Source organism: Sorex fumeus, unplaced genomic scaffold (genome assembly GCF_029834395.1).
Source record: "Sorex fumeus unplaced genomic scaffold, SorFum_2.1 ptg000054l, whole genome shotgun sequence".
In the NCBI taxonomy this organism is placed as follows: Eukaryota; Metazoa; Chordata; class Mammalia; order Eulipotyphla; family Soricidae; genus Sorex; species Sorex fumeus.
Genome location: NW_026606111.1, coordinates 3,052,817 through 3,072,983, shown reverse-complemented (window position 1 = coordinate 3,072,983; position 20,167 = coordinate 3,052,817). Strand labels below are relative to the sequence as shown.

Here is a 20,167-nt window from a genome sequence, read left to right as displayed (position 1 = left end):
TGGTGCTAAGGGGGTCGTATGGAATTCTGGAGATCAAAATCAGGATGGCCATGTGCATAGCAAGCACCTTACCTGCTGTAATGTCTGGTAGCCGAGCCCAGTATCTTTGTGCTTCTTTTAAGATGCATGGCAGGGTCAAAGACAGCACAGGGCTAAGATGCTGGTCTTGCTACCCACTGACACCTGGGTTCGAGTCCCCTAGCACTGCTGGGTGTGGCCCCAAAGCCAAAATAATGTGTAGGGGGCCCACAGCAGAAACAGCAGCAGTGCCTGCCCCAAGCCCCTCAGCCTTAGCCTGCAGGTCAGCAAGTCAGGCTCAGCCCATCCCCCCATGCTCCCATACCCCCATGGGCGCCAGGCTCCAGAACAGAAGTGCTGTCTCTGTATCTAGGAGGGCCCAGTAGGGGACCAAAGAAGCCAGTTCCAGAAAGCGTCTGCAGCTCGTGGCCCCGAGGATAGCAGTGAGTGTCTGGTCACAGCTCAGGCCCCCAGGGTGAAGAAGCCACTCACTGGGGCCAATGGTGGCTTCTAAGAAAGAAAAGCTCCCAGGGCACATGTTCTGGGGGGTGATAGTAGTTGACCCCGAGGGTTGGCAGCCCCTGGGTGGTGGCAGGGCCCCCAGGGGGGACAGCCTGGTTACAGGGCACAGAGACATGGTGCCTCCTCAGGACACCCTGGTACGGTTTAAGGGTCACTGTTCCAGCACTGCAGGAATGAGCCTTAAGCACCCCCGGGCCTGGCTGGCAGATCTACAGCCAATCTCCTAGGTCCCACTGAGGCCTGCCTGGTCTCGGGAGTGCTGGTGGGGGGGGGGGGGCACCTTGGAACCCCATGTGAAGAGGAGACCTTTCCAGCCCTTCCAGGCTGAGGCTCTGGATGGAGGCTGGTCTCACCCCCAATCCCATTCCAGGCTGTGGCATCAGTCTGTGCTCCTGCTGCCCAGGCGCCCTCCCCTGTGCAAAGCCCAGACCATGTACTCAGTCCTCCAGGCCCCAGAAGGGCAGAGGCTCTCTAGGACTGACCCCGCTCCTGAGGTGTTCCTGTGGAGCAGGCAGTCAGCCCCAAGACGCTCAACCCGGAGCCCAGGTCAGGAGCCCCAGAAGAGGAGAAACCAAAGACCTGTTTATTCCAAGGGATGCGAGGACACCAGGGGGCCCCCGGGATTACTTCCAGAAGAGAACATTCCAGAAGAGCAGCCAGCAGGGGTAGATGCCCAGTGCCAGCAGCGGGAAGAGAAGAGAGCCATAGGTGTGGTGTTCCAGCACGCCCTGCGCCAGCGCCGCCAGGAAGAGCTGCCAGCCCTCGGCCAGCGCCAGTGGGGCCTCCTGCAGCTCCCGCCACAGGAACAGTCCGCCCAGGAGCGCGGCCGCCGGGCTCGTCAGCACCAGCAGGACGGCGTACAGTGGCCTGGGGTGAGAGCGGGCGAGAGGCGGCAGGTCTAGCAAGGTGCCTGGGCACATGGGGGGGGGCATGGGGGGAGGGCAGCGACCAGCACATACCGGGGCCCGCGGGGCTCGGCGAGGGCAGCAGTGGGCACCATGGTGGCGGCCAACAGGAAACCAAGCGAGAAGTTGGTGAGGGTGACACAGGCCAGCTGCAGTGCCAGGTAGATGAGGGCCACCAGCTTCAGGGCCATCCAGCCCCTATCCGGGGCCTGCGCGCTCACCACCCTGAAGGATGAGATGCTCAGAGGCAGCTGCCCAAGCCAGGTCCCCCTGCCGGGACCCACCCAGCTCAGCTCCTCACCAGTGGGTGTTGTGGGGAAGAGCTAAGCCTGCCACGTAGATGGCCAGCAGAGTCAGCACCACGGCCTCAGCCTCAGCCACAGGGAAATGCTGCGTGGCCACGTGTTGGCCCAGTACCGGCAAAATGTAGAGCGCCAGCCCCATGGCCTGAGAGATCAGCACGGGTGCCACGAGCGAGGCCAGCCCCACTCCCTGCAGGGCACAGGGACACTTGGAGTCTCGCCTCCACCCTTGGGGCCCTGGGGCCCACCCCAACAGCACAGGAGCCCCTCACCTGTGCTGGGGGCAGGGGAGGGCTGGGCCCAGGGGTGTCACCGGCCTCCTCGGAGCCCCCACCAGCCTCATGCAGATGCATCCACAGTTCCAGAGCGTGGCCTGGTCAAGGACCCCGACGACAGCTGTGGTGGGGAGCCAGGGCCCACCCCAATCCCCTGACACGCGGACACGGGGTTCTCCCAGGTGGGGCGGAGGGGACCTGAGATGGCCACAGGGAGTGGGAGAGGATATCTTGAGACCGAGGACCAGGAGCAGAAAGCCGGCGGCAGGCATGTAGAGGCCGATGGAGACAAAGCGGGAGAGGGCGGGGAGCAGGTAGAAGAAGAAGGACTGGTGCAGTCGCTCCAGGAGGTGGTTGAGCTTGCGGAACATGCCCTCCAAAGCCCTGCCGGCAGGACAGGGGTCAGGCCGGCCAGGCTCCCCCCCATCCCCACCCTGCAAGCCAGAGAGGTGTCCAATGGGAGGCACTCACTTTCCCACAGCCACCAGGTCATACTTATACTGGCGGAAGCTGTTGATGCCGCGGAGGGTGAGGGCCTCCACGCGGTAGCGCAGAAAGAGGCCGTGTGGGCCGTGGGGGCGGCCCGAGGCCTGCTGCAAGACCATGAGCAGCAGCGTCTGCAGGCCCTGCAGGGGCCCATCCACCGACGTCCAGTCCTGGGGCTGTAGCTGAGGGGTGAGGGAAGAGGTCAGTGATGCCCACGGGGCATGCCCTGGGCCCCACCCGCAGGAGGCCCACCTTGCCCTGCAGTGTACACAGCAGCCCCCCTTTCTGGCAGAAGGTCTGGAAGAGGTTGAGCAGGTCAAGGTTGGGCAGCTGCCCGTTGAGCCCCTCCACGGTCACGTCGAGGCTGGTGACCACATCACTGCTCAGCTCCAGGGCCACTGCCGCCTGGATGGCTCCAGCCCGGCCCTGCAGAGGGGCCGTCTGCATGCCTGTAGGGGCAGGGGCATGAGTGCCAGGGTGCTCAGGGCTTCGGGAGACGCTGCCCAGGGGCCGCAGAGGAACCCACCAGTGACGTTGACATCGTGGTAGGCTTCCAGCCAAGCCTCAGTGCCCAGCAGGTCGTGCTCCGTCACAAGAAAGATGATGTCTTTGGCCCAGTAAATCTGCCCTGGAGATCAGAAGCAGCATCAACACCGGCTCCGGCACCCAATCCCTCCCTGGCCAGCTGCAGCCGGAGTCTCACCGCGGAAGTGGGCCGCGAGCGCCAGCAGCAGCCCCACCGCCTGGCTGTTGGTCGAGTCCGGGCCACAGGGGACGGTGAGCACCAGGGACTCGGTACTGGCCGCACGCGGCGCCCGCAGGATACCATACACGTTGGTGCCCGCCACCAGCTGCGTGGATGAGAGGAGCGGGTCAGGGCCCCGCCCAGACACGGCCCCGTCCCCCGCCCCCCGGCCTGGGGATCCCCCCTAATACATAGCGCTCGTGGGTCTCATCTGGGAAAGGCAGTTTCCGGGAGAAACTCTGCGAGTAGACTTCCAGGCCCACCGACCGCATGGTGCGCTCCAGCCAGGCCACGGGCAGCGCCCTGCAGAGAGCGCGCCCCTGAGCCGGGCCGCCGGGCCCCCCGTCCCGCTGCCCATCCGCCCCGTTGCTGTCCCCGCCGCTGCCCCCTCGCCCCGCTGCCCCCCTGCCCCGCCGCTGCCCACCCGCCCCTACCCGCCGCGCACCCTGACTTCCTGCGCTGCGCGGCGAAGTCCCGGGCCCAGCCGCGGGCGCGCTCCCCGCCCGCAAACTGCTCCTCCACCATGGTGGAGCCCATGGCGTTCTCGGACATGTAGGTGCGCTGGGTCAGCGGCGGGAAAGCCAGCGCCAGGAACCACGCGATGCCAGCCACGTAGCTCAGCACGCTGCGGGGAGAGGGCGGGACGTGAGCGGCACAAGTCGGGCCGAGCAGGGGCCCCGCGGGAGCGCGCCGCCCCCACCCGGGCGCGGCTCACCAGAGCGGCGCGTTGAGGCGCAGCACCAGGCGGACGAGCGCGCGCCGGCGAACCGGGTCCGACAGGAGGCCCATGGCCGGCCGGCTTGGGGACGCCGCCGCTCGCGCCGCTCCGGCCCGGCTCCCGGTTCCGCCTCCCCCCGCGCTTCCGGTCCCCAGCCCGGCCCCTGGCGCGCGCTTCCGGTCCCCGCCGCCCCTCCCCTGATGCCTGCAGCGTGCCGGTGAGCAGCAAGCCGCGCTTTAGCCACCTAGAGGTCGGCGGATGCAAGTCACCGAGGCCACGCGCAGGTACTGAGGACTACGACTTGGAAGCAATTGGGACCCGTGTAGTGTCAAGTGTCAAGCGTTCCTAACCTGGCCTGGGATGTCCGGGGCTGGGGCAGCCTGTAAGAGCTGCTGGACAGCAGAGTGGCAAAGGTGCACCTGTGTGTGCGGAAGTTTCTGGAGCGGGGAGCGCTCCTATGCAAAGGGTCGAGCATAAAGGCTGCAGGTGAGCCGGCTTGTGTAGGAGTCCTCCAAGCAGGGAAATCGGCCGTTCACTTCGACCACAATCCAGAGGCTGCAGGGCAATCCGCGCCTCTGCGACTGACCATGGCAGTCTGAGTGCTGAGCACCCTACTCTGACGACAGGACCCTGAAGCTCACCCTGCCAGGCCCATCTAAAACCCAGCTGTGTGGGACACTTTTCTTTGGGTGACAGGGATGGGAAGCCAGGGCGCCATTCGTGCAACGCAGCTGCTGGGCTGCAGAGCCCCAGCTCCTGTGGGGCCTCTCCCTGACACAAGCAGCCTTCCCCAGGGTTATGCTTCCCTTCCTCTCCTGCAACTAGAATCCTGATATTGCAATGACAATGTAGTTCATGTGTGAGGGGCTTTATGGGTGGCTTTATTGTGGCCTTGAGTGAACAGAGGCTCAGTCCCCCAGCAAGAGAGAGGCTTCACGTACGTGCTGTCGGACCACCTGGTCCAGCAAGGCATGCACATCCCGGGCAGCCTGAGCAGCAGCCTCTAGCACCTGCTCCAGGTGGTCCTCATGCAGCCTAGCATCCATTTCTAGCAGCGCAATCTGGCCGGAGGCTGGCAACAACGCCAGAGCCAGCTGGGGACCGCCAGCTGCTTCTTCCACGTGGCTGAGGTCGGCCAAGGCTGTGCCATCCACAAAGCCAGCGGAGCAGGCACACACGAAGTCCCGCATAGGTATCCCAGCGTCCAGTACAGCCAGTGTGGCTGCATTCACGCATGCTGCATAGGTCCCGCCATCTGCCTGGAGAACCTGCAGGGATCCCCAAGTGGCATCAGTACCCGAGGCAGCTCCCCCCGCCCCGCCGCAGCCCTCCTGATTCCCCCCTTCCACTGGAAGGGAGATACTTCAGCCTGCTCACCTGCACATAGATGTCAATCTGGGAACGTGGGTGCAGCTGGGTAAGAATGGCTGCCTCAAAGGTCTGGCGCAGCTGTAGACCCATCTCGCAGGACTTTCGGTCCCCATGAGGTCGCCGCTTACGCTCTCCTGTGCTGAAGGTCGCAGAACTGTACTGACAGTTCACCAGGGCCCTATCAGGCAAGGCTCGAGAACGAGAACCCCGGATCTGGTGGAGGAAGGACACATCAGGACAGCCATACCCCCACCCACACTCTCCAACCCTAGGTTTCTGGACCCATTAGCCCATCTCGCTCACATGACTCCTTGCCATGTTCCCCCCCTCCCGTCAGCCTACAGATAGCCTCTGCCATCCATCACGACATGTTCACAAATACCAAGCCTGATGATCTGTAGCAGTAGCACTGTCCTCCCGTTGTTCATCAATTTAATGTCTGATGTGTTTGGCATATCGAATACGTCACAGGTAGCTTGTCAGGCTTTGCCGGGCAGGCGAGATGCTCTAGGTAGCTTGCCGAGAGGGGCGGAGGAATGGAACCTGGCTCGGCCGGGCCCGCGGCTTGCAAGGCAAACGCCCTACCGCTGTGCTAGCACTCCAGACAGTTCACAAGTACCAAGCCTGATGATCTACTTCTTCCAAAATAGCAAATCTGGTCCCTGGTCCACAGAGGCCTAACTTATGGGTCCCTTTTCTTAAGCGGAGAGTCCCCCTGCAGCAGTCCTCCTGCTGAGGATGCCGTGCTTCGGTGCTGGCATACGCCCCGCGGGCCTGATTCTATTTCCCCGCCAGAAAAGACGAGGGAATTGTGCTCTCAGGCACTGATTGCAAGCGGCTGTCCTCTCAGCACTAGCGCCGGGAGCTCTGGGGTCAGTTTTATTGAAAGGCCCCATTATCCCGGACTTGGTCGCGGCGGGGATGAGAAAGGAACGCGGAGCCCTGTACGGGTGGAGGGGTCACGGGTGCAGGAGGGCGGGGCAGTACCGTGGGGCCGACCCCGGCGGGATGGGGGCGCGAACGCGCGGCCACTCGCCTCGTGGGGGCCGTACACCACCGCCAGCGCCTTGGTGTTGCCCTGCTCGATGTAGGCCGAGCCGTCGGCCTGTGCAAAGACGCCCATCCGCGCCTGAATCTTGCGCAGCTCCCCGGCGCGCCGCCCGTCCACCCGGTAGCCTTGGTCCGACAGCAGCTCCAGCCCCGCCATGCCGCTCGGCGTCCGCGCGCGCAGCTTTCGGGGGCTGTAGTGCCCGCTGCTACGGTTCCGGGTTGCTACAGTTCGGCTCTAGAGTTCCGGGCTGCTACAGTTCCCGGCTATTGCAGTTCCCGGGCTACTCCGGTTCCGGGCACTACAGTTCCCAGGCTACTCCGGTTCCGGGCACTACAGTTCCCGGGCTACTCCAGTTCCTGGGCACCTGTCCCCACTTCCGCTGGCCGAGCACGAAGCGTGCGGGAGCCACACTTCCGGTCCGGGCGGGAAGTTCCTCGTTTCCGGTTCCGGGAGCCCGCCTCCTTTCCCGCAGACTTTGCGGCTGCGGGGTGCATACCCGCGGGAGGCGGATCCCCGGGCTCCCCGCCTCGGCCGTGTCCAGGGGCCGCCTCACCGGTCCTGAACGTAGTGTCTTTCGTGCCGCGACTTATTTTCTGCTCTCTTTTATCCACTGAAAAGACACTCAACTCTGTTCTACCTGAGTCGCCCTTTCGTCTGTTTGTTTGGGCGCCACTCCCGGCGATGCTCAGGTGGTGCTGGTGGTAAAACCCCGGATGTATGCAAGGCAGGTGCCTCAAGCCCTGTATTCTCTCTCCAGATACTGGTCATACTCTTTCAGAGCAGTTATTTCCTTTTTCATCTTGACATGACCTTTCATCCTCCTGCATATGTCTTGCACATGTAAATATGTCTCTCAGTACTCACATAGAAAATGTGCATAAATACAGGAGGTGGCACGTGGGGCCGTTCTAATGCACACTTCTGTTTTTTTTTTGTGTGTGTGTTTGGGCCAAACCCAGCGATGCTCAGGAGCTACTCCTGGCTCTGTGCTCTGGGGTCACTCCAGCAGTGCCTTAACCCTTGTACTATGCCGCTAGGAACACTTCTGTTTCGCACTTTCAAAGTCCGTGCAAATGATGCTGGGAAACTTGATGAAATTTGTTTGGCTAGTTAACTTGATCACTGTGGGAGTGGACCTAACAGGGCTCTACTGGCAGAGCCAGTCTAGGGGGTTTTACTTGAAGAATGTCTTTCGAGATTTTGACGCAGCCCAACTGGAAAAAAACCAGCACTCACAAAGCCTTTAAAGCAGAATTTATCCACACGGCAACCCAGATAAAGCTCAAGGTCTTTCAGTCTGGGCCCAGAACAAAGCTATTATACTTTACTAGCCATTAAACTCTTATTAGCCACATGTACACAATGGGATATTTCCTCCATAATGCCTACAAAGTAAAGTGAGGATGAACGTTCAGGAGAACTGGAGGCCAGAGCTGAAACTAGGAACTCCTTGAGAAATAAAAGGGAGGAATCTGTAGCTGGGTGATGGAAACAAACGGTGGTGTCCTGTAGGGAATGTTCCAGAGACTTAGATTAAGAGGGAGGCCCAAACAGGATGCCTCAGCACAAGGTTGAACCTGCCTCCTTCCCACTCCCAAAGATGGATGGACCCCCAGGATAGGGACTGTGGGGAGGGGTAAACCTGGAAGGCAAGTCTTTCCCCAAGAGCACAATTCAGCTTTCACACACCTTTGTTCAGACCATGACATGCTGCTGTTACTCTCCAGCATTTTCTTTCTTTTTTCTTTTTGTTTTTGATCTTCAGTTTTGGGGATAAACCCAGCAGTGCTTAGGAATCACTCCTGGAGGTGCGCAGGAACCATACGTGGTGCTGGGCTATGGATACTCAGAGGTGGCCAGATGTGCCAGCTGCCACCCCCATCTGCTCCTGTGAAGGGACTCTGAATTACAGGTGGCCGGTCCCACGTCCAGTTACTGGTCACTGGACCACACTGGATCAGTCCTTGGAGTCTTCCATCCTGGGATGCAGCCAGACACCCCAAGGCCATAAAGGTGATGCTTGAATTCCCAAGTCAATGCGTCTGGCCAGCACTGGGAAGCAGGTTGACTATCTGGCAGTTCTGTCTTGGGATGGGGGCATCTGCAGTGGGGAACCTGCCAGCAGCTGTGCCAAGGGCCTGCCCTAAGCTCCCCCCCCCCCCCCCGAAGACCCTTTCCATCTTGTGGCTACCTGCTTCCTCTCTGGCAGCCTTGCACAGCTTCCAGGTTTCTAGAGAGGCTGCAGAGTACAGCAGGCCGGGCACCGACTGCATGAGGAGACACAGTGCCGTGCCAAGCACTGCCAGTGTTGACTGAGAGCAGAGGGCTGAGCACAGCCCCCAGGCCTCCCCTGGGCTTCTCCAAGATGGAGTCTCATGCTCCTCCAGGGACAGTTGCGGTTTCCTCCATTCCAGTGTTCGTTCCTCAAGGCTGCCCACGTTCCCTCACCCCGGGGCTGTTCCTTGCCTGGGGTCACAGTTCACACCTCTCCCAACAGGAAGAGACTAGTCTGTGCGCCTGTTGGTAGGTTAGCAGCGTCAGATCTCTGTGCCAGTGGCTGGGCATGCCCGATGTGGAGTTCAGAGCCCCGGACACTGAGGGTCCGGCCTGTCACCTTTGGGGCCAGAAGTCTAAGAACTGGGGTGATGGCCCTGGAATGTAGTGCAGATGGGCCCAGTCCCTCAAATGCTGTGACCCAGAGAGTGCGACCACCCTCAACCAGCTGTGGAGATAGACAGAGTGAGAAAACAGGAGCAGCTGGAGCAGACGACTCACAGCAAATGCCTGCTCTGTTCCTAATGCCAGAGCCCAGCCTGGCTCACAGACTTCTCCTCTCAGGTCCCTGCCCCCTGCCCCCTCCTAGCCAGGCTGTGACTCTGAATGTGGTGCTTCTAGCAGGACACCAGTCTCCCAGTGGCAAGGCCACTTTGTGCTGATCCCAAGTCACCAGCGCCATCTCAACTCCCCACTCTTCAGAGCAATGGCTCGGTCCTGCCCAGCTGGTCCCCACTGTCTGGTCCCCGCAGCTGGGCAGGAGTAGGTCTCCCTTGGGAGCTCACACATCTCCCTCTTGGCCCTTCAGATGCTCTCATGTTCAGGCAAACAGCTGCTGGGTGACTTCCTCTTCCCTGTTGGAAGCTGCATGCTCCAGAAAGGGTTTGGGAGGGCCACAGGACCCAGGGCAGCTGTGGGTCCCCAGTGGGCCACAGACCAGAGGACAGAACTGCCGAAAGCACTGGGTCCAGGCTCTGGAGGCCGGAATGTAACGGACAGCCGCTGACCTCACAATGGTGGAGTGACTGTCCTGCCCGTTGGCAGCTGCCACCCCGTCCCCCTACCCCTCCCGTGGCCGGGCATGTCCCTCCTCAGCTGCTATGAGAGCCTGCGGCAAGAGATCCAGTGGCTGGCCGAGGAGAATGAAGAGCTGCAGCACCTGGTGCAGCTCATTCAGGAGAACCAGAAGCTAAAGTTGATGCTCAAGACCTGGGCCGCCAGCTTTGGCTTCTCCCGTCACCCTCTCCTGGCTGAGGGGGCTGCCAGCGCTCTGTTGCTCCAGCACGGAACCATCAAGTCCAAGAATGCAGAAAGAGGTGAGTGGCGCTGAGGTCTCATTTTTTTGGTGGATATCAAGCCAATGACCAGCAGCCAGCTCAGTGCCTGTACCCACACTCCACCCTCCACGGCAGGTAGGTGGTCCCAAGGGGCGAGGGGCAGAAGTGCCAGTGGGAGAGGAAGTGACGTCAGGGCAAAGCTGGGACACATCTCTCAGGCAGAGTATTGTGCAAGGTGGCAGGAGTGGGTGTGCAGTTCCAGCAGAGGGGCCCTCTCGGACACGCACCATTCCTGAGGCGAGTTAAGGAGGGCAACCAAGTGCTTTGCGGCTTTGGCTTTTTTTTTTTTATTAGTGAAACACCATGAGGTACAGTTGTAGACTTACAAATTTTTGTGCTTGGGTTTCAGTTATACAATGATCAAGTACCCATTCCTCCACCAGTGCACATTCTCCACCACTACAGATCCCAGTATTCCTCCCATCCCCCATCTCCCCCCATCCCACCCTGCCTGTGTGGCAGGGCATTCCCTTTCATTCTCTCTCTCCTTTTGGGTGCTGTGGTTTGCAAAAGAGGCATTGAGTGGCAATCATGTCCAGTCTATAGTCTACTTTTAGCATGCTTCTCCCATCCTGGGAGGATTCCCCCAATACCCTTTATTTGGTGCTCCCTTCTCTATCTGAGCTGCCTTTTCCCCCAGCATGTGCAGCTGGCCTCCAAGCCATGGGATAAACCTCCTGGTACTTATCTCGGCTATTCTTGGGTGTTAGTCTCCTATTTTGTTACTTTATGTTCCCCAGATGAATGCAATCTTTCTATGTCTGTCCCTCTCTTTCTGACTCATTTCACTTAGCATACTTTCCATGTAGTACCACTTGTATGTAAATTTCATGACTTCATCTTTTCTAACTGCTTTAAATTTTTAAAAAATTTAATTCATTATAAACGTTGGGGTCACACCTAGTGATGCTCAGGGTTTACTCCTGGCTCTGCTCTCTGGAATCACTCCTGGTGGGTTTGGGGACTCTATGGGATGCCAGGGATGGAACCCAGGTTGGCCATGTGCAAGACAAATGTCCTACCCGCTGTTCTATCACTATGGTGCTGTTTTGCTCTAATTTTTATTTTAGTGTTTGGTTTAGGAACACAATTGGCAGTCAGGGCTGCTCTGGAAGGTTCCATGGGTAGAATTTAGGTTAGCTGAGTGCAAAACTTGCCCTCCAACTCCCAAGCTTTCTCCCACTGTGAGGGATTTCAGCTCTCCTGGAGGTGGGGGTGGGCAGGAAGTGCTGTTTGATGGTGCAGTGAAGAGCTGGTGGCCAGCGTGGCTGTGAGCTCTGCAAAGGCTAGCAGCAGGGACAAAGGCTAGTGGGGTGCAGTCAGGTTGGGAAGCAGTGGGGTGAGGACTAGGATGGGGACAGTGGGATAGCTAGTGAGGTGCTCAGGGACACCTCGTGCTGCCCAGGTGCCGGGAGGGGACACTCTGGACAAAGGGACTTTGCTCAAGCAGTTGGGCCAGGGCCGGAGGCTAGCAGGAAGGGTGGACAGGGTTGCTGGGTGCAGGGTCTGGGCGATGCACTGGGTGAGAGAGCCAAGGTCAGCGGCCCATCCTGGCCCTGGTCCCAGAAACTGGAACCATTCCACGTGTGCCCTCAGCTTCTGCAGAATCCAGGAGGGCCCAGAGTCATTCCGTCACAGGGCAGGGGGTGATTTCGGAGACGGCCAGACTGTGTCTAGCGGTTTCAGCAGAGCTCAGGCACTGCCTGCTGTGCGGAGGGGCGGAGGGGCGGGGCGGGGGTCCCTGCCCCGCCGTCCCACCCTGGGCACGCGCGGGTGCCGCTATGCAGCGCGCTTGGGAGGCTGAGATGGTCCTGACGTTCAGGGTCCAGCCGGGCCCGCGGCTGCGGCGGGTGCTGGTGAGCAGCAGGTGCGCAGCCGCTGCGAGGCCCTGGGGCTCGGGGCTTGCGGCGGGCCCAGGCGGCGGCGGGGCCCCGGGCAAGCCAGCTCTGGCCTGAACGCTGGACCGGCCGTGCGGGGGCGGGTCCGCTTCCGCCGCGCCTGCAGGCCCCGCCCCGAGGCCTGGAGCGCGTAACCCGGCCGCCGCCGCCACAGCTGCCGCCGCCGCTACCGGAGCGCCCGAGTGGCGCAGGTGGGCCGGGGTTCCCCCTCCGCGGCCCCGCACCCCCGCCGGGCCCCAGCGCCCGCGACCCGCCCCGTCGGCCGCCAGCCCCAAGGTCGGGCGGGCGGTGGGGGCCGGGGCGCTGCTCACCTGGGCCGGCGCATGTCCCGGGCGGAGAGACCCCAGCACCCGGCCGGCCCGCGCGGTCCCCTCTCCTCCGTGACCTCCGCTCTGTCCACTCCTTCCAGAAGCCCTGGCTGAGGACTCACCGCCGGACTCCGGCCCGGCCACGATGGGCAGCCCCGAAGGCCGCTTCCACTTCGCCATCGACCGCGGGGGCACCTTCACCGACGTCTTCGCCCAGTGTCCCGGGGGGCACGTGCGCGTCCTGAAGCTGCTGTCCGAGGACCCCGCCAACTACGCCGATGCGCCCACCGAGGGCATCCGCCGCATCTTGGAGCAGGTGGGCCTGGCGGGGGCTGGGGTCAGGGGCCCCTCAGCTCAGGCCTGACTCGGACCCTGCTCCCCAGGAGGGGGGCGTGCAGCTGCCTCGGGACCGGCCCCTGGACACCAGCCTCATCGCCAGCATTCGCATGGGCACCACAGTGGCCACCAACGCGCTGCTGGAGCGGCAGGGGGATCGCGTGGGGCTGCTGGTGACACGAGGCTTCCGCGACCTGCTGCACGTGGGCACCCAGGCCCGGAGGGACCTCTTCGATCTGGTGAGCCTGCCGTCCGCCCCCTTGGCCTCTGTGCGTTCGGGGATGTGCTGCCCCCTCGCACCGACTGGCAGGGCTCCCCGAGCTGCCGCTTTAAGGGACAGGGCACAGCGCCTCCCTGGGCACCCTGCCGTCCTGTCCAGGGGGCCTGTCCCCTGGCTGCGTGCCCCAGCCAGGCCGGCCGCCCGCTCAGCGTCTCTCCTGCCCAGGCCGTGCCCATGCCCCACGTGCTGTACGAGGAGGTCCTGGAGGTGGAGGAACGCATGGTGCTTTACCGGGGCGAGCCGGGCGCTGGGACGCCGGTCAAAGGTATGCGCGGGTGCGGGCAGAGCCCCGCGGGGGCTGCGGACAGCAGCTGATCGGCTTGTGCACGTCCCCCCCTCCCCCGCAGGCCGCACGGGGGACCTGCTGGAGGTGCAGCAGCCGGTGGACCTGGAGCGCCTGCGCGGGCAGCTGGAGAAGCTCCTGGCGCGGGGCATCCGCAGCCTGGCGGTCGTGCTCATGCACTCCTACACGTGAGCGTGGGCTGCAGGGGTGGAGGCGGTGGGCGGGTTCTGGGCCACCCGCCAAGTGAGGGCGGGGCTCACCTCCCACGTTGTGGCCCACACCGCGTGGGGGCGTGGCCGGCCGGGTGTGTGGTCCAGGCTCCGTGGCAGCCTACCTGGCTTGTCGTCCAGGTGGGCCCAGCATGAGCAGCAGGTGGGCACGCTGGCCCGGGAGTTGGGCTTCCAGCACGTGTCGCTGTCCTCGGAGGTCATGCCCATGGTGCGCATCGTGCCGCGGGGCCACACGGCCTGCGCTGACGCCTACCTCACGCCCACCATCCAGCGCTACGTGCAGGGATTCTGCCGGGGCTTTCAGGGCCAGCTCAAGGTGAGCCCCCACAGGCTCCCGGCTCAGCGGCCAGCGCCTCTCACCTCTGGCCACCCAGGCTCACCCCAAACCTGTACCACCCAGCCCTGTCCTCTGCCTCCCCCGACCTGTCCCTCACTGCTCCCCAGAACGTGCAGGTGTTGTTCATGCGCTCGGATGGTGGCCTGACACCCATGGACGCCTTCAGCGGCTCCCGGGCGGTGCTCTCGGGCCCCGCCGGGGGCGTGGTGGGCTACTCAGCCACCACCTACCGAGCAGAGGGTGGACAGCCTGTTATTGGCTTTGACATGGGAGGTAAGGATTCAAGGGGAGGTGGGAGGAGGGGGCCAGGCACCTGTTGAGGTGCCTCATAACCCCACTTCGCCAGGCACCTCTACTGATGTGAGCCGCTACGCTGGCGAATTTGAACACGTCTTTGAGGCCAGCACAGCTGGGGTCACCCTCCAAGCCCCTCAGCTTGACATCAACACGGTGGCAGCTGGTGGGGGCTCCCGCCTCTTCTTTAGGTTAGCGTGCCCCCTCCTCTGGTCAGGAGCCCTCCTTCCCATCTCCAGCCCCCTCCAATCACGGTTCTCATCTCCCAAGGTCAGGCCTCTTTGTGGTGGGGCCTGAGTCGGCTGGTGCCCACCCTGGTCCTGCCTGCTACCGCAAAGGTAAGAGCCGTCTGCTCCCAGGAATCCCCAGCCACCCTTTCCTGCTGCCCCTGCCCTGAAGTGGCTCTTCCCAGGTGGACCTGTCACTGTGACGGATGCCAACCTGCTCCTGGGCCGCCTGCTGCCAGCCTCATTTCCCTGCATTTTTGGACCTGGCGAGGACCAGCCACTGTCCCCCGAGGCCTCCAGAAAAGCCATGGAGGCCGTGGCCGCCGAGGTCAACAACTTCCTGGCCCAAGGGCCGGGACATGCCACTCCACTGAGCCTAGAGGAAGTGGCCATGGGTTTCGTGCGTGTGGCCAACGAGGCCATGTGCCGGCCCATTAGGGCCCTGACCCAGGTAAGTGGGCCTGCCCTCCTGCCCCCTACTCGACGCTCCCACAGTGTGGGAGCTGGATGGGGCCTCTGCTGAATCCCTCTGGCTCCACAGGCTCGGGGGCATGACCCCTCAGCCCACGTGCTAGCTTGCTTCGGAGGAGCTGGTGGGCAGCACGCCTGTGCCATCGCCCGGGCCTTGGGCATGGACACGGTGCACATTCACAGGTGCGTGGGGCTGCTGCCCGCGTGGGGTGTGGCTGGGGTAGGTCTGGCCGCAGAGTTCACACCTGGCCCCGACTTGTCCTGCAGGCACAGCGGGCTGCTGTCCGCTCTGGGGCTGGCCCTGGCGGATGTGGTGCACGAGGCACAGGAGCCCTGCGCCCTGCCCTACGTGCCCGAGACCTTTGTGCAGCTGGACCAGAGGCTCAGCCGCCTGGAGGAGGAGTGTGTGGACGTGCTGCAGGCCCAGGGCTTCCCCAGGTACGAGGGAGGGGCGCTCATTGCATCCACCTCCCACGGGCAATCCAGCCCAGGCGGGGTTGCTGGGGGGCTCAGCTTCTGTGGGTGTCCCCTGCAGGTCCCAGATTAGCACGGAGAGCTTTTTGCACATGCGCTACCAGGGCACAGACTGTGCCCTCATGGTCTCCGCGCACCAGCACCCGGCCACTGCTTGCTCCCCGTGCGCCGGGGACTTCCGGGCAGCCTTCGTGGAGAGGTGCGTGAGCAGGGATGGCAGGGCCTGGGGGCCAGCTGGCGACCACCCCTGACAGCTGGCGCCCATGTGTCTCTGCAGGTACATGAGGGAGTTCGGTTTCATCATTCCTGAGCGGCCTGTTGTGGTGGACGATGTGCGGGTGAGGGGCACCGGTCGCAGCGGCCTCCGCCTCACAGATGTCCCCAAAGTGCAGACTGGACTTCCCCAGGTCCACAAGGTTGGTGGCCCTGTCGTGGCCTGCCCAGTGGAGCCCATGGGACACCGGGACAGGGAGACCCAGAGAGGGTGCTGATCCACATGCCCTCCGCAGATGACCCAGTGCTACTTTGAGGGGGGGTACCAAGAGACCCCTGTGTACCTGTTGGGAGAGCTGGGCTTTGGGCACAAGCTGCAGGGGCCCTGCCTCATCATCGACAGTAACAGGTGGGCCCAGGCCTGGCTGGCATGGAGGCCCCCCGGGTGGGGTGGGGCTGTGGTCTGCCTAGGGGGCTTCTCTGGCTCAAGGCTGCTGGAAGGGAAGGAGAGGGGCTTTGCCAGGCCCCTGTACTGGCCCCCTCAGCTCTGGCCAGCATGTCTAGCCCCTTTGCACCCCTCCCCAGCACCATTCTGGTCGAGCCGAGCTGCCAGGCAGAGGTGACAGACACAGGGGACATCCGTATCTCAGTGGGGGCAGAACTCTCCCGCACTGTGGGCGCCCAGCTGGACCCCATCCACTTGTCCATCTTCTCACACCGGTTCATGAGCATTGCTGGTCAGTGGCCCAGAGCTTTCCTTGAGCATGGCGGGGGGGGGGGGGGTGACTGCCTGTTTGCCTGGAGGGCATCTCCTGTGGCCTGTGTCTGGCAGGGGGGTCAGGGTCACGGAGGGGAGGCTGCGGCTCCAGGGGGATTCTGGCTGGATCGCACAAGGGCTGGCTTTGCTGCGTTGGGGCCTCATCTACAGGCAGGGCCAGATCATCGGGCACCTCCTATCCCTCTGCACCCCCAGAACAGATGGGCCGTATCCTGCAGCGCACAGCCATCTCCACCAACATAAAGGAGCGCCTGGACTTCTCCTGTGCCCTCTTTGGACCTGATGGGGGGCTGGTGTCCAATGCCCCCCACATTCCCGTGCACCTGGGTGCCATGCAGGAGACCGTGCAGTTCCAGGTTCAGCTGTCCTTCCCTTGCCTCTGTCTCTGCTCCAGCATCCCTCGGTCTCTGCACTGAGCTCCCAGTGTGGTGGACCCGGGCTCCCTCCTCAGCTCCTGACTCTTGGTTTCAGATCCAGCACCTGGGCACTGACCTGCACCCCGGGGACGTGCTTCTGAGCAACCATCCCCGTGCAGGGGGCAGCCACCTGCCTGACCTGACTGTCATCACACCGGTGAGGGCCATACACCACAGTGCCCCCGGGCAGGCCCACCGGTGCCTCTGACACTCACACCCCATCCCCTGCCCCGCCTCCAGGTGTTCTGGCCTGGGCAGAGCAGGCCCGTGTTCTATGTGGCCAGCCGTGGGCACCATGCAGACATCGGGGGCATAACACCCGGCTCCATGCCCCCACACTCCACGTCTCTGGAGCAGGAGGGCGCTGTCTTCCTGTCCTTCAAACTGGTGCAGGGGGGCGTCTTCCAGGAGGACGGTGAGCATGAGGGGCAGGTGTGGGGCGGTGCTGTGGGTCACTGTCAGGGCCAGTGAGCTGCACCGAGTTCTGCTCAGGCCCGACAGGCCACAGTGGTTTGGGGGTGGGCAGAGGCTGTGAGAGGTCTGAGGTCTGTGAGAGTTCCTAGAGAACTTTCTGGGTCTGAGCCACTGTTTGGGGAGTGTGAGGGGGCTTTGGCGGATCTGTGGGGTCTCCCTTCCTCCAGCAGCCATGCCTGCCACAGGAGTGGTGCCAGGGCCTCCTCCACGGGTGCAGTGGGCGGGCTACAAGCCAAGGGGTGGGGCTGGTGAGGATGAGGCCAGCACTGAGCAGCTAGGGGATCCTGGGGGGCCGGATGGTGGAGTGTACTGAGGACACAGAATGACTCATAGACACGCAGAAAAGGTGGTGAGCTGGGCAGGTGCTGGGGTGTGAGGGAAGTTGGGGGGTCACTCAGGGAGTCCCCTCTCTGCAGCTGTGACAGAGGCCCTGCGGGCACCAGGCAAGATTCCGGGCTGCAGTGGAACCCGGAACCTGCACGACAACTTGTCGGACTTGCGCGCCCAGGTGGCAGCCAACCAGAAGGGCATCCAGTTGGTGGGGGAGCTCATCGAACAGTACGGACTGGACGTGGTGCAGGCCTACATGGGCCACATCCAGGTGGCGCCAGGTCCTTTGGGGGCGGGTCCCTCAGGGGTGGGTCAGAAGGGGAGGACCGCCTGCCCAGCCGCCTGTCCCGCTCTGACCTGCAGGCCAATGCTGAGCTGGCCGTCCGGGACATGCTGCGGGCTTTTGGGGCTGCCCGGCAGGCCCAGGGCCTGCCCCTCGAGGTGTCCTCGGAGGACCACCTGGACGACGGTTCCCCGATCCGCCTGAGAGTGCAGATAGACCTGAACCAGGTGCGGCTGCGGGGCGGGGCTCGGCGGGCCCGGAGGCGGGCCCGGCTGCTGACCACGCCTCCTCCCGGTGGGCAGGGCAGTGCCGTGTTCGATTTCAGCGGCACTGGGCCCGAGGTGTTCGGGAACCTGAACGCCCCGCGGGCCATCACGCTGTCGGCGCTCATCTACTGTCTGCGCTGTCTGGTGGGCCGCGACATCCCGCTCAACCAGGTGCGCCTCCGGGTGTCAGGGCTGGGGCAGCGGGAGAAGCCTCGCCGCGACTGGCCGGACAGGGTGCGGCCCCCGCCTTGAGCTGCCCCGCGCTCCGCAGGGCTGCCTGGCACCGGTGCGCGTGGTGATTCCCAGCGGCTCCATCCTGGACCCGTCCCCCGAGGCTGCCGTGGTGGGGGGCAACGTGCTCACGTCGCAGCGCGTGGTGGACGTCATACTGGGCGCCTTTGGGGCCTGCGCTGCTTCCCAGGTGCGGCGGGGAGGGTGGGTGGGTGCACGCGGGGCAGGCGGGTGGGCACGCGGGGCGAGCCCTCCCGAGCCCTGCGCCTCTCCCCCGGGCAGGGCTGCATGAACAACGTGACCCTGGGCAACGCGCACATGGGCTACTACGAGACGGTGGCGGGCGGCGCGGGCGCGGGTCCCAGCTGGCACGGGCGCAGCGGCGTGCACAGCCACATGACCAACACGCGCATCACGGACCCCGAGATCCTGGAGAGCCGGTGAGCGGCGGGGCGGGCGCGGGCGGGGGCGGGGTCCCCCGGAGGGCCGTGCTGACCTCCGAGCCCCGCAGGTACCCCGTCATCCTGCGCCGCTTCGAGCTGCGAACCGGCTCGGGCGGCCGCGGGCGTTTCCGTGGCGGCGACGGCGTGGTCCGCGAGCTGCTATTCCGCGAGGAGGCGCTGCTGTCAGTGCTGACCGAGCGCCGCGCCTTCCAGCCCTACGGGCTGCAGGGTGAGCGCGCGCCCCGCGCCCCCCTGGCCTCCCTGCGCCCCCGCGCGCCCCCTGCGCCCCGCGCCCCCCGGCCTCCCTGCGCCCCCGCGCGCGCCCCTGCGCCCCGCGCCCCCCCGGCCTCCCTGCGCCCCGCGCCCGCCGCCGCCGCGCGCCCGGGCCTCCCCGCTCCCCGCGCCACCGCGCGCCCGGGCCTCCCCGCGCCCCGCGCCCCCGCGCGCCCCGGCCTTCCCGTGCCCGCTGCCGCTGCGCGCCCCGTCCTCCCCGCGCCCGCCGCCGCCGTCGCTCGCCCCGGCCTCCCCGCGCCCGCCGCCACCGCCGCGCGCCCCGGCCTCCCCGCGCCCGCCGTCGCCGCGCGCCCCGGCCTCCCCGCGCCCCGCGCCCCCGCGCGCCCCGGCCTCCCTGCGCCCCGCGCCCACGTCCTCCCCACGCCCCCGCGCGAGCCGCAGCCGCCCTCTTCTTCCCGCAGGGGGCGAGCCCGGCGCCCGCGGCCTCAACCTCCTGATCCGCAAGGACGGCCGGACAGTGAACCTGGGCGGGAAGACCTCAGTGCCTGTGTATCCCGGGGTAAGGATGGCCACCGGGGAGCCCCGTTCCTGGACGGCAACGAGTTTATTGCGGCTCCGGGCCCCTGAAGCTGCCCTCTGTCTGCCTCGCAGGACGTGTTCTGCCTCCACACCCCAGGCGGTGGGGGCTACGGAGACCCCGAGGACCCTGCGCCCGCGGCGGGCGCGCTCCCACAGCCCTTGGCCTTCGCGGAGCGGGGCAGTGTCTACGAGTATCGCCGGGCCCAGGAAGCCGTGTGAGACCACGCAGTAAAGCTCCCACGGGCCACTGGCCCTGCCCACTGCGTCTGTGTCGGTCTCTCTGCGCCTGGCTGTGGCCGTGGAAACGCGAAGGGGCGGTGCTGAGCGGCACCTGTTCCGCCTCCTGGGGGTAGGCTTGGGGTGGGGGCGTTGCTCTACAGGCCAGCCCCCTTTGTGCCCTTTGTCCTACTCCCGCACTTAGGGACCTGGAGCACTCCAGGACCTGGTATTGGCCGGGGCGCCAGGGTCTCCCGTGTGCTGCTAGAAGGGATGGCAGCAGGCCTGCAGCAGTGGCGGCCAGGGCAGCCCCCAGCGCGTGGTGCAGGAAGCAGGCAGCTGTGAGCACGTCCGCAGGACCAGCGGCAGAAGTCCCGGAGGCTGCCGAAGAGCGGGTGCCCCTGTTCTGTGCACTCCGTGAGCAGCTGCTGCTCACCTGGGGAGCAGTTGTCCAAGTTCAGAACACGCTGAAGGCTCCCACCTCCTCGAAGTGCTCGGCCTGGGGTGTCCTCCCCAACCTGGCCGTCTCTCCACCGGTGTCACCACTCTGCGTGTGCAGGTG

The 20,167-nt window shown here is 64.3% G+C and overlaps 3 protein-coding genes across 3 annotated transcripts; 1 reads left to right on the top strand and 2 right to left on the bottom strand.

The window, feature by feature from the left end:
• Positions 1 to 1,120: 1,120 nt before the first annotated feature.
• On the bottom strand, positions 1,121 to 4,094 carry GPAA1 (glycosylphosphatidylinositol anchor attachment 1). Its single transcript, XM_056125381.1, has 12 exons — positions 3,969 to 4,094; positions 3,699 to 3,878; positions 3,445 to 3,556; positions 3,212 to 3,359; positions 3,035 to 3,136; positions 2,761 to 2,957; positions 2,494 to 2,690; positions 2,253 to 2,406; positions 2,020 to 2,115; positions 1,747 to 1,937; positions 1,500 to 1,670; positions 1,121 to 1,407 (listed from the first exon to the last, which is right to left on the bottom strand). The coding sequence occupies exons 1-12, from the start codon at positions 4,040 to 4,042 to the stop codon at positions 1,164 to 1,166; spliced, it is 1,866 nt and encodes a 621-aa protein (XP_055981356.1). The 5' UTR covers positions 4,043 to 4,094; the 3' UTR covers positions 1,121 to 1,163.
• Positions 4,095 to 4,823: 729 nt separating this feature from the next.
• EXOSC4 (exosome component 4) lies at positions 4,824 to 6,608 on the bottom strand. The gene is made up of 3 exons (XM_056125387.1): positions 6,379 to 6,608; positions 5,349 to 5,555; positions 4,824 to 5,239 (listed from the first exon to the last, which is right to left on the bottom strand). The coding sequence occupies exons 1-3, from the start codon at positions 6,547 to 6,549 to the stop codon at positions 4,880 to 4,882; spliced, it is 738 nt and encodes a 245-aa protein (XP_055981362.1). The 5' UTR covers positions 6,550 to 6,608; the 3' UTR covers positions 4,824 to 4,879.
• Positions 6,609 to 12,020: 5,412 nt separating this feature from the next.
• Positions 12,021 to 19,661, top strand: OPLAH (5-oxoprolinase, ATP-hydrolysing). The gene is made up of 27 exons (XM_056125379.1): positions 12,021 to 12,093; positions 12,312 to 12,526; positions 12,594 to 12,785; positions 12,992 to 13,091; positions 13,174 to 13,297; positions 13,460 to 13,655; positions 13,784 to 13,949; positions 14,023 to 14,161; positions 14,241 to 14,308; positions 14,383 to 14,648; positions 14,739 to 14,851; positions 14,936 to 15,106; positions 15,204 to 15,341; positions 15,420 to 15,558; positions 15,652 to 15,764; positions 15,941 to 16,092; positions 16,329 to 16,489; positions 16,605 to 16,706; positions 16,790 to 16,964; positions 17,440 to 17,624; positions 17,717 to 17,863; positions 17,939 to 18,073; positions 18,174 to 18,323; positions 18,416 to 18,573; positions 18,645 to 18,805; positions 19,272 to 19,369; positions 19,462 to 19,661. Exons 2-27 carry the CDS (start codon positions 12,356 to 12,358, stop codon positions 19,606 to 19,608), a joined length of 3,867 nt encoding a protein of 1,288 aa, XP_055981354.1. The 5' UTR covers positions 12,021 to 12,093; positions 12,312 to 12,355; the 3' UTR covers positions 19,609 to 19,661.
• Positions 19,662 to 20,167: the final 506 nt, after the last annotated feature.

Excerpts from the sequence above, each read along its gene's own strand:
- EXOSC4 (XM_056125387.1), bottom strand. The coding sequence starts at position 6,549 with ATGGCGGGGCTGGAGCTGCTGTCGGACCAAGGCTACCGGGTGGACGGG. Across the intron at positions 5,556-6,378 it reads TGGTGTACGGCCCCCACGAG|ATCCGGGGTTCTCGTTCTCG; the intron begins GCGAGTGGCCGC and ends TTCCTCCACCAG. Across the intron at positions 5,240-5,348 it reads AGATTGACATCTATGTGCAG|GTTCTCCAGGCAGATGGCGG; the intron begins GTGAGCAGGCTG and ends GGATCCCTGCAG.
- OPLAH (XM_056125379.1), top strand. The coding sequence starts at position 12,356 with ATGGGCAGCCCCGAAGGCCGCTTCCACTTCGCCATCGACCGCGGGGGC. Across the intron at positions 12,786-12,991 it reads GGAGGGACCTCTTCGATCTG|GCCGTGCCCATGCCCCACGT; the intron begins GTGAGCCTGCCG and ends TCTCCTGCCCAG. Across the intron at positions 19,370-19,461 it reads CAGTGCCTGTGTATCCCGGG|GACGTGTTCTGCCTCCACAC; the intron begins GTAAGGATGGCC and ends TCTGCCTCGCAG.
- GPAA1 (XM_056125381.1), bottom strand. The coding sequence starts at position 4,042 with ATGGGCCTCCTGTCGGACCCGGTTCGCCGGCGCGCGCTCGTCCGCCTG. Across the intron at positions 3,360-3,444 it reads ATGAGACCCACGAGCGCTAT|CTGGTGGCGGGCACCAACGT; the intron begins GTATTAGGGGGG and ends TCATCCACGCAG. Across the intron at positions 2,691-2,760 it reads TGTGTACACTGCAGGGCAAG|CTACAGCCCCAGGACTGGAC; the intron begins GTGGGCCTCCTG and ends CTCACCCCTCAG.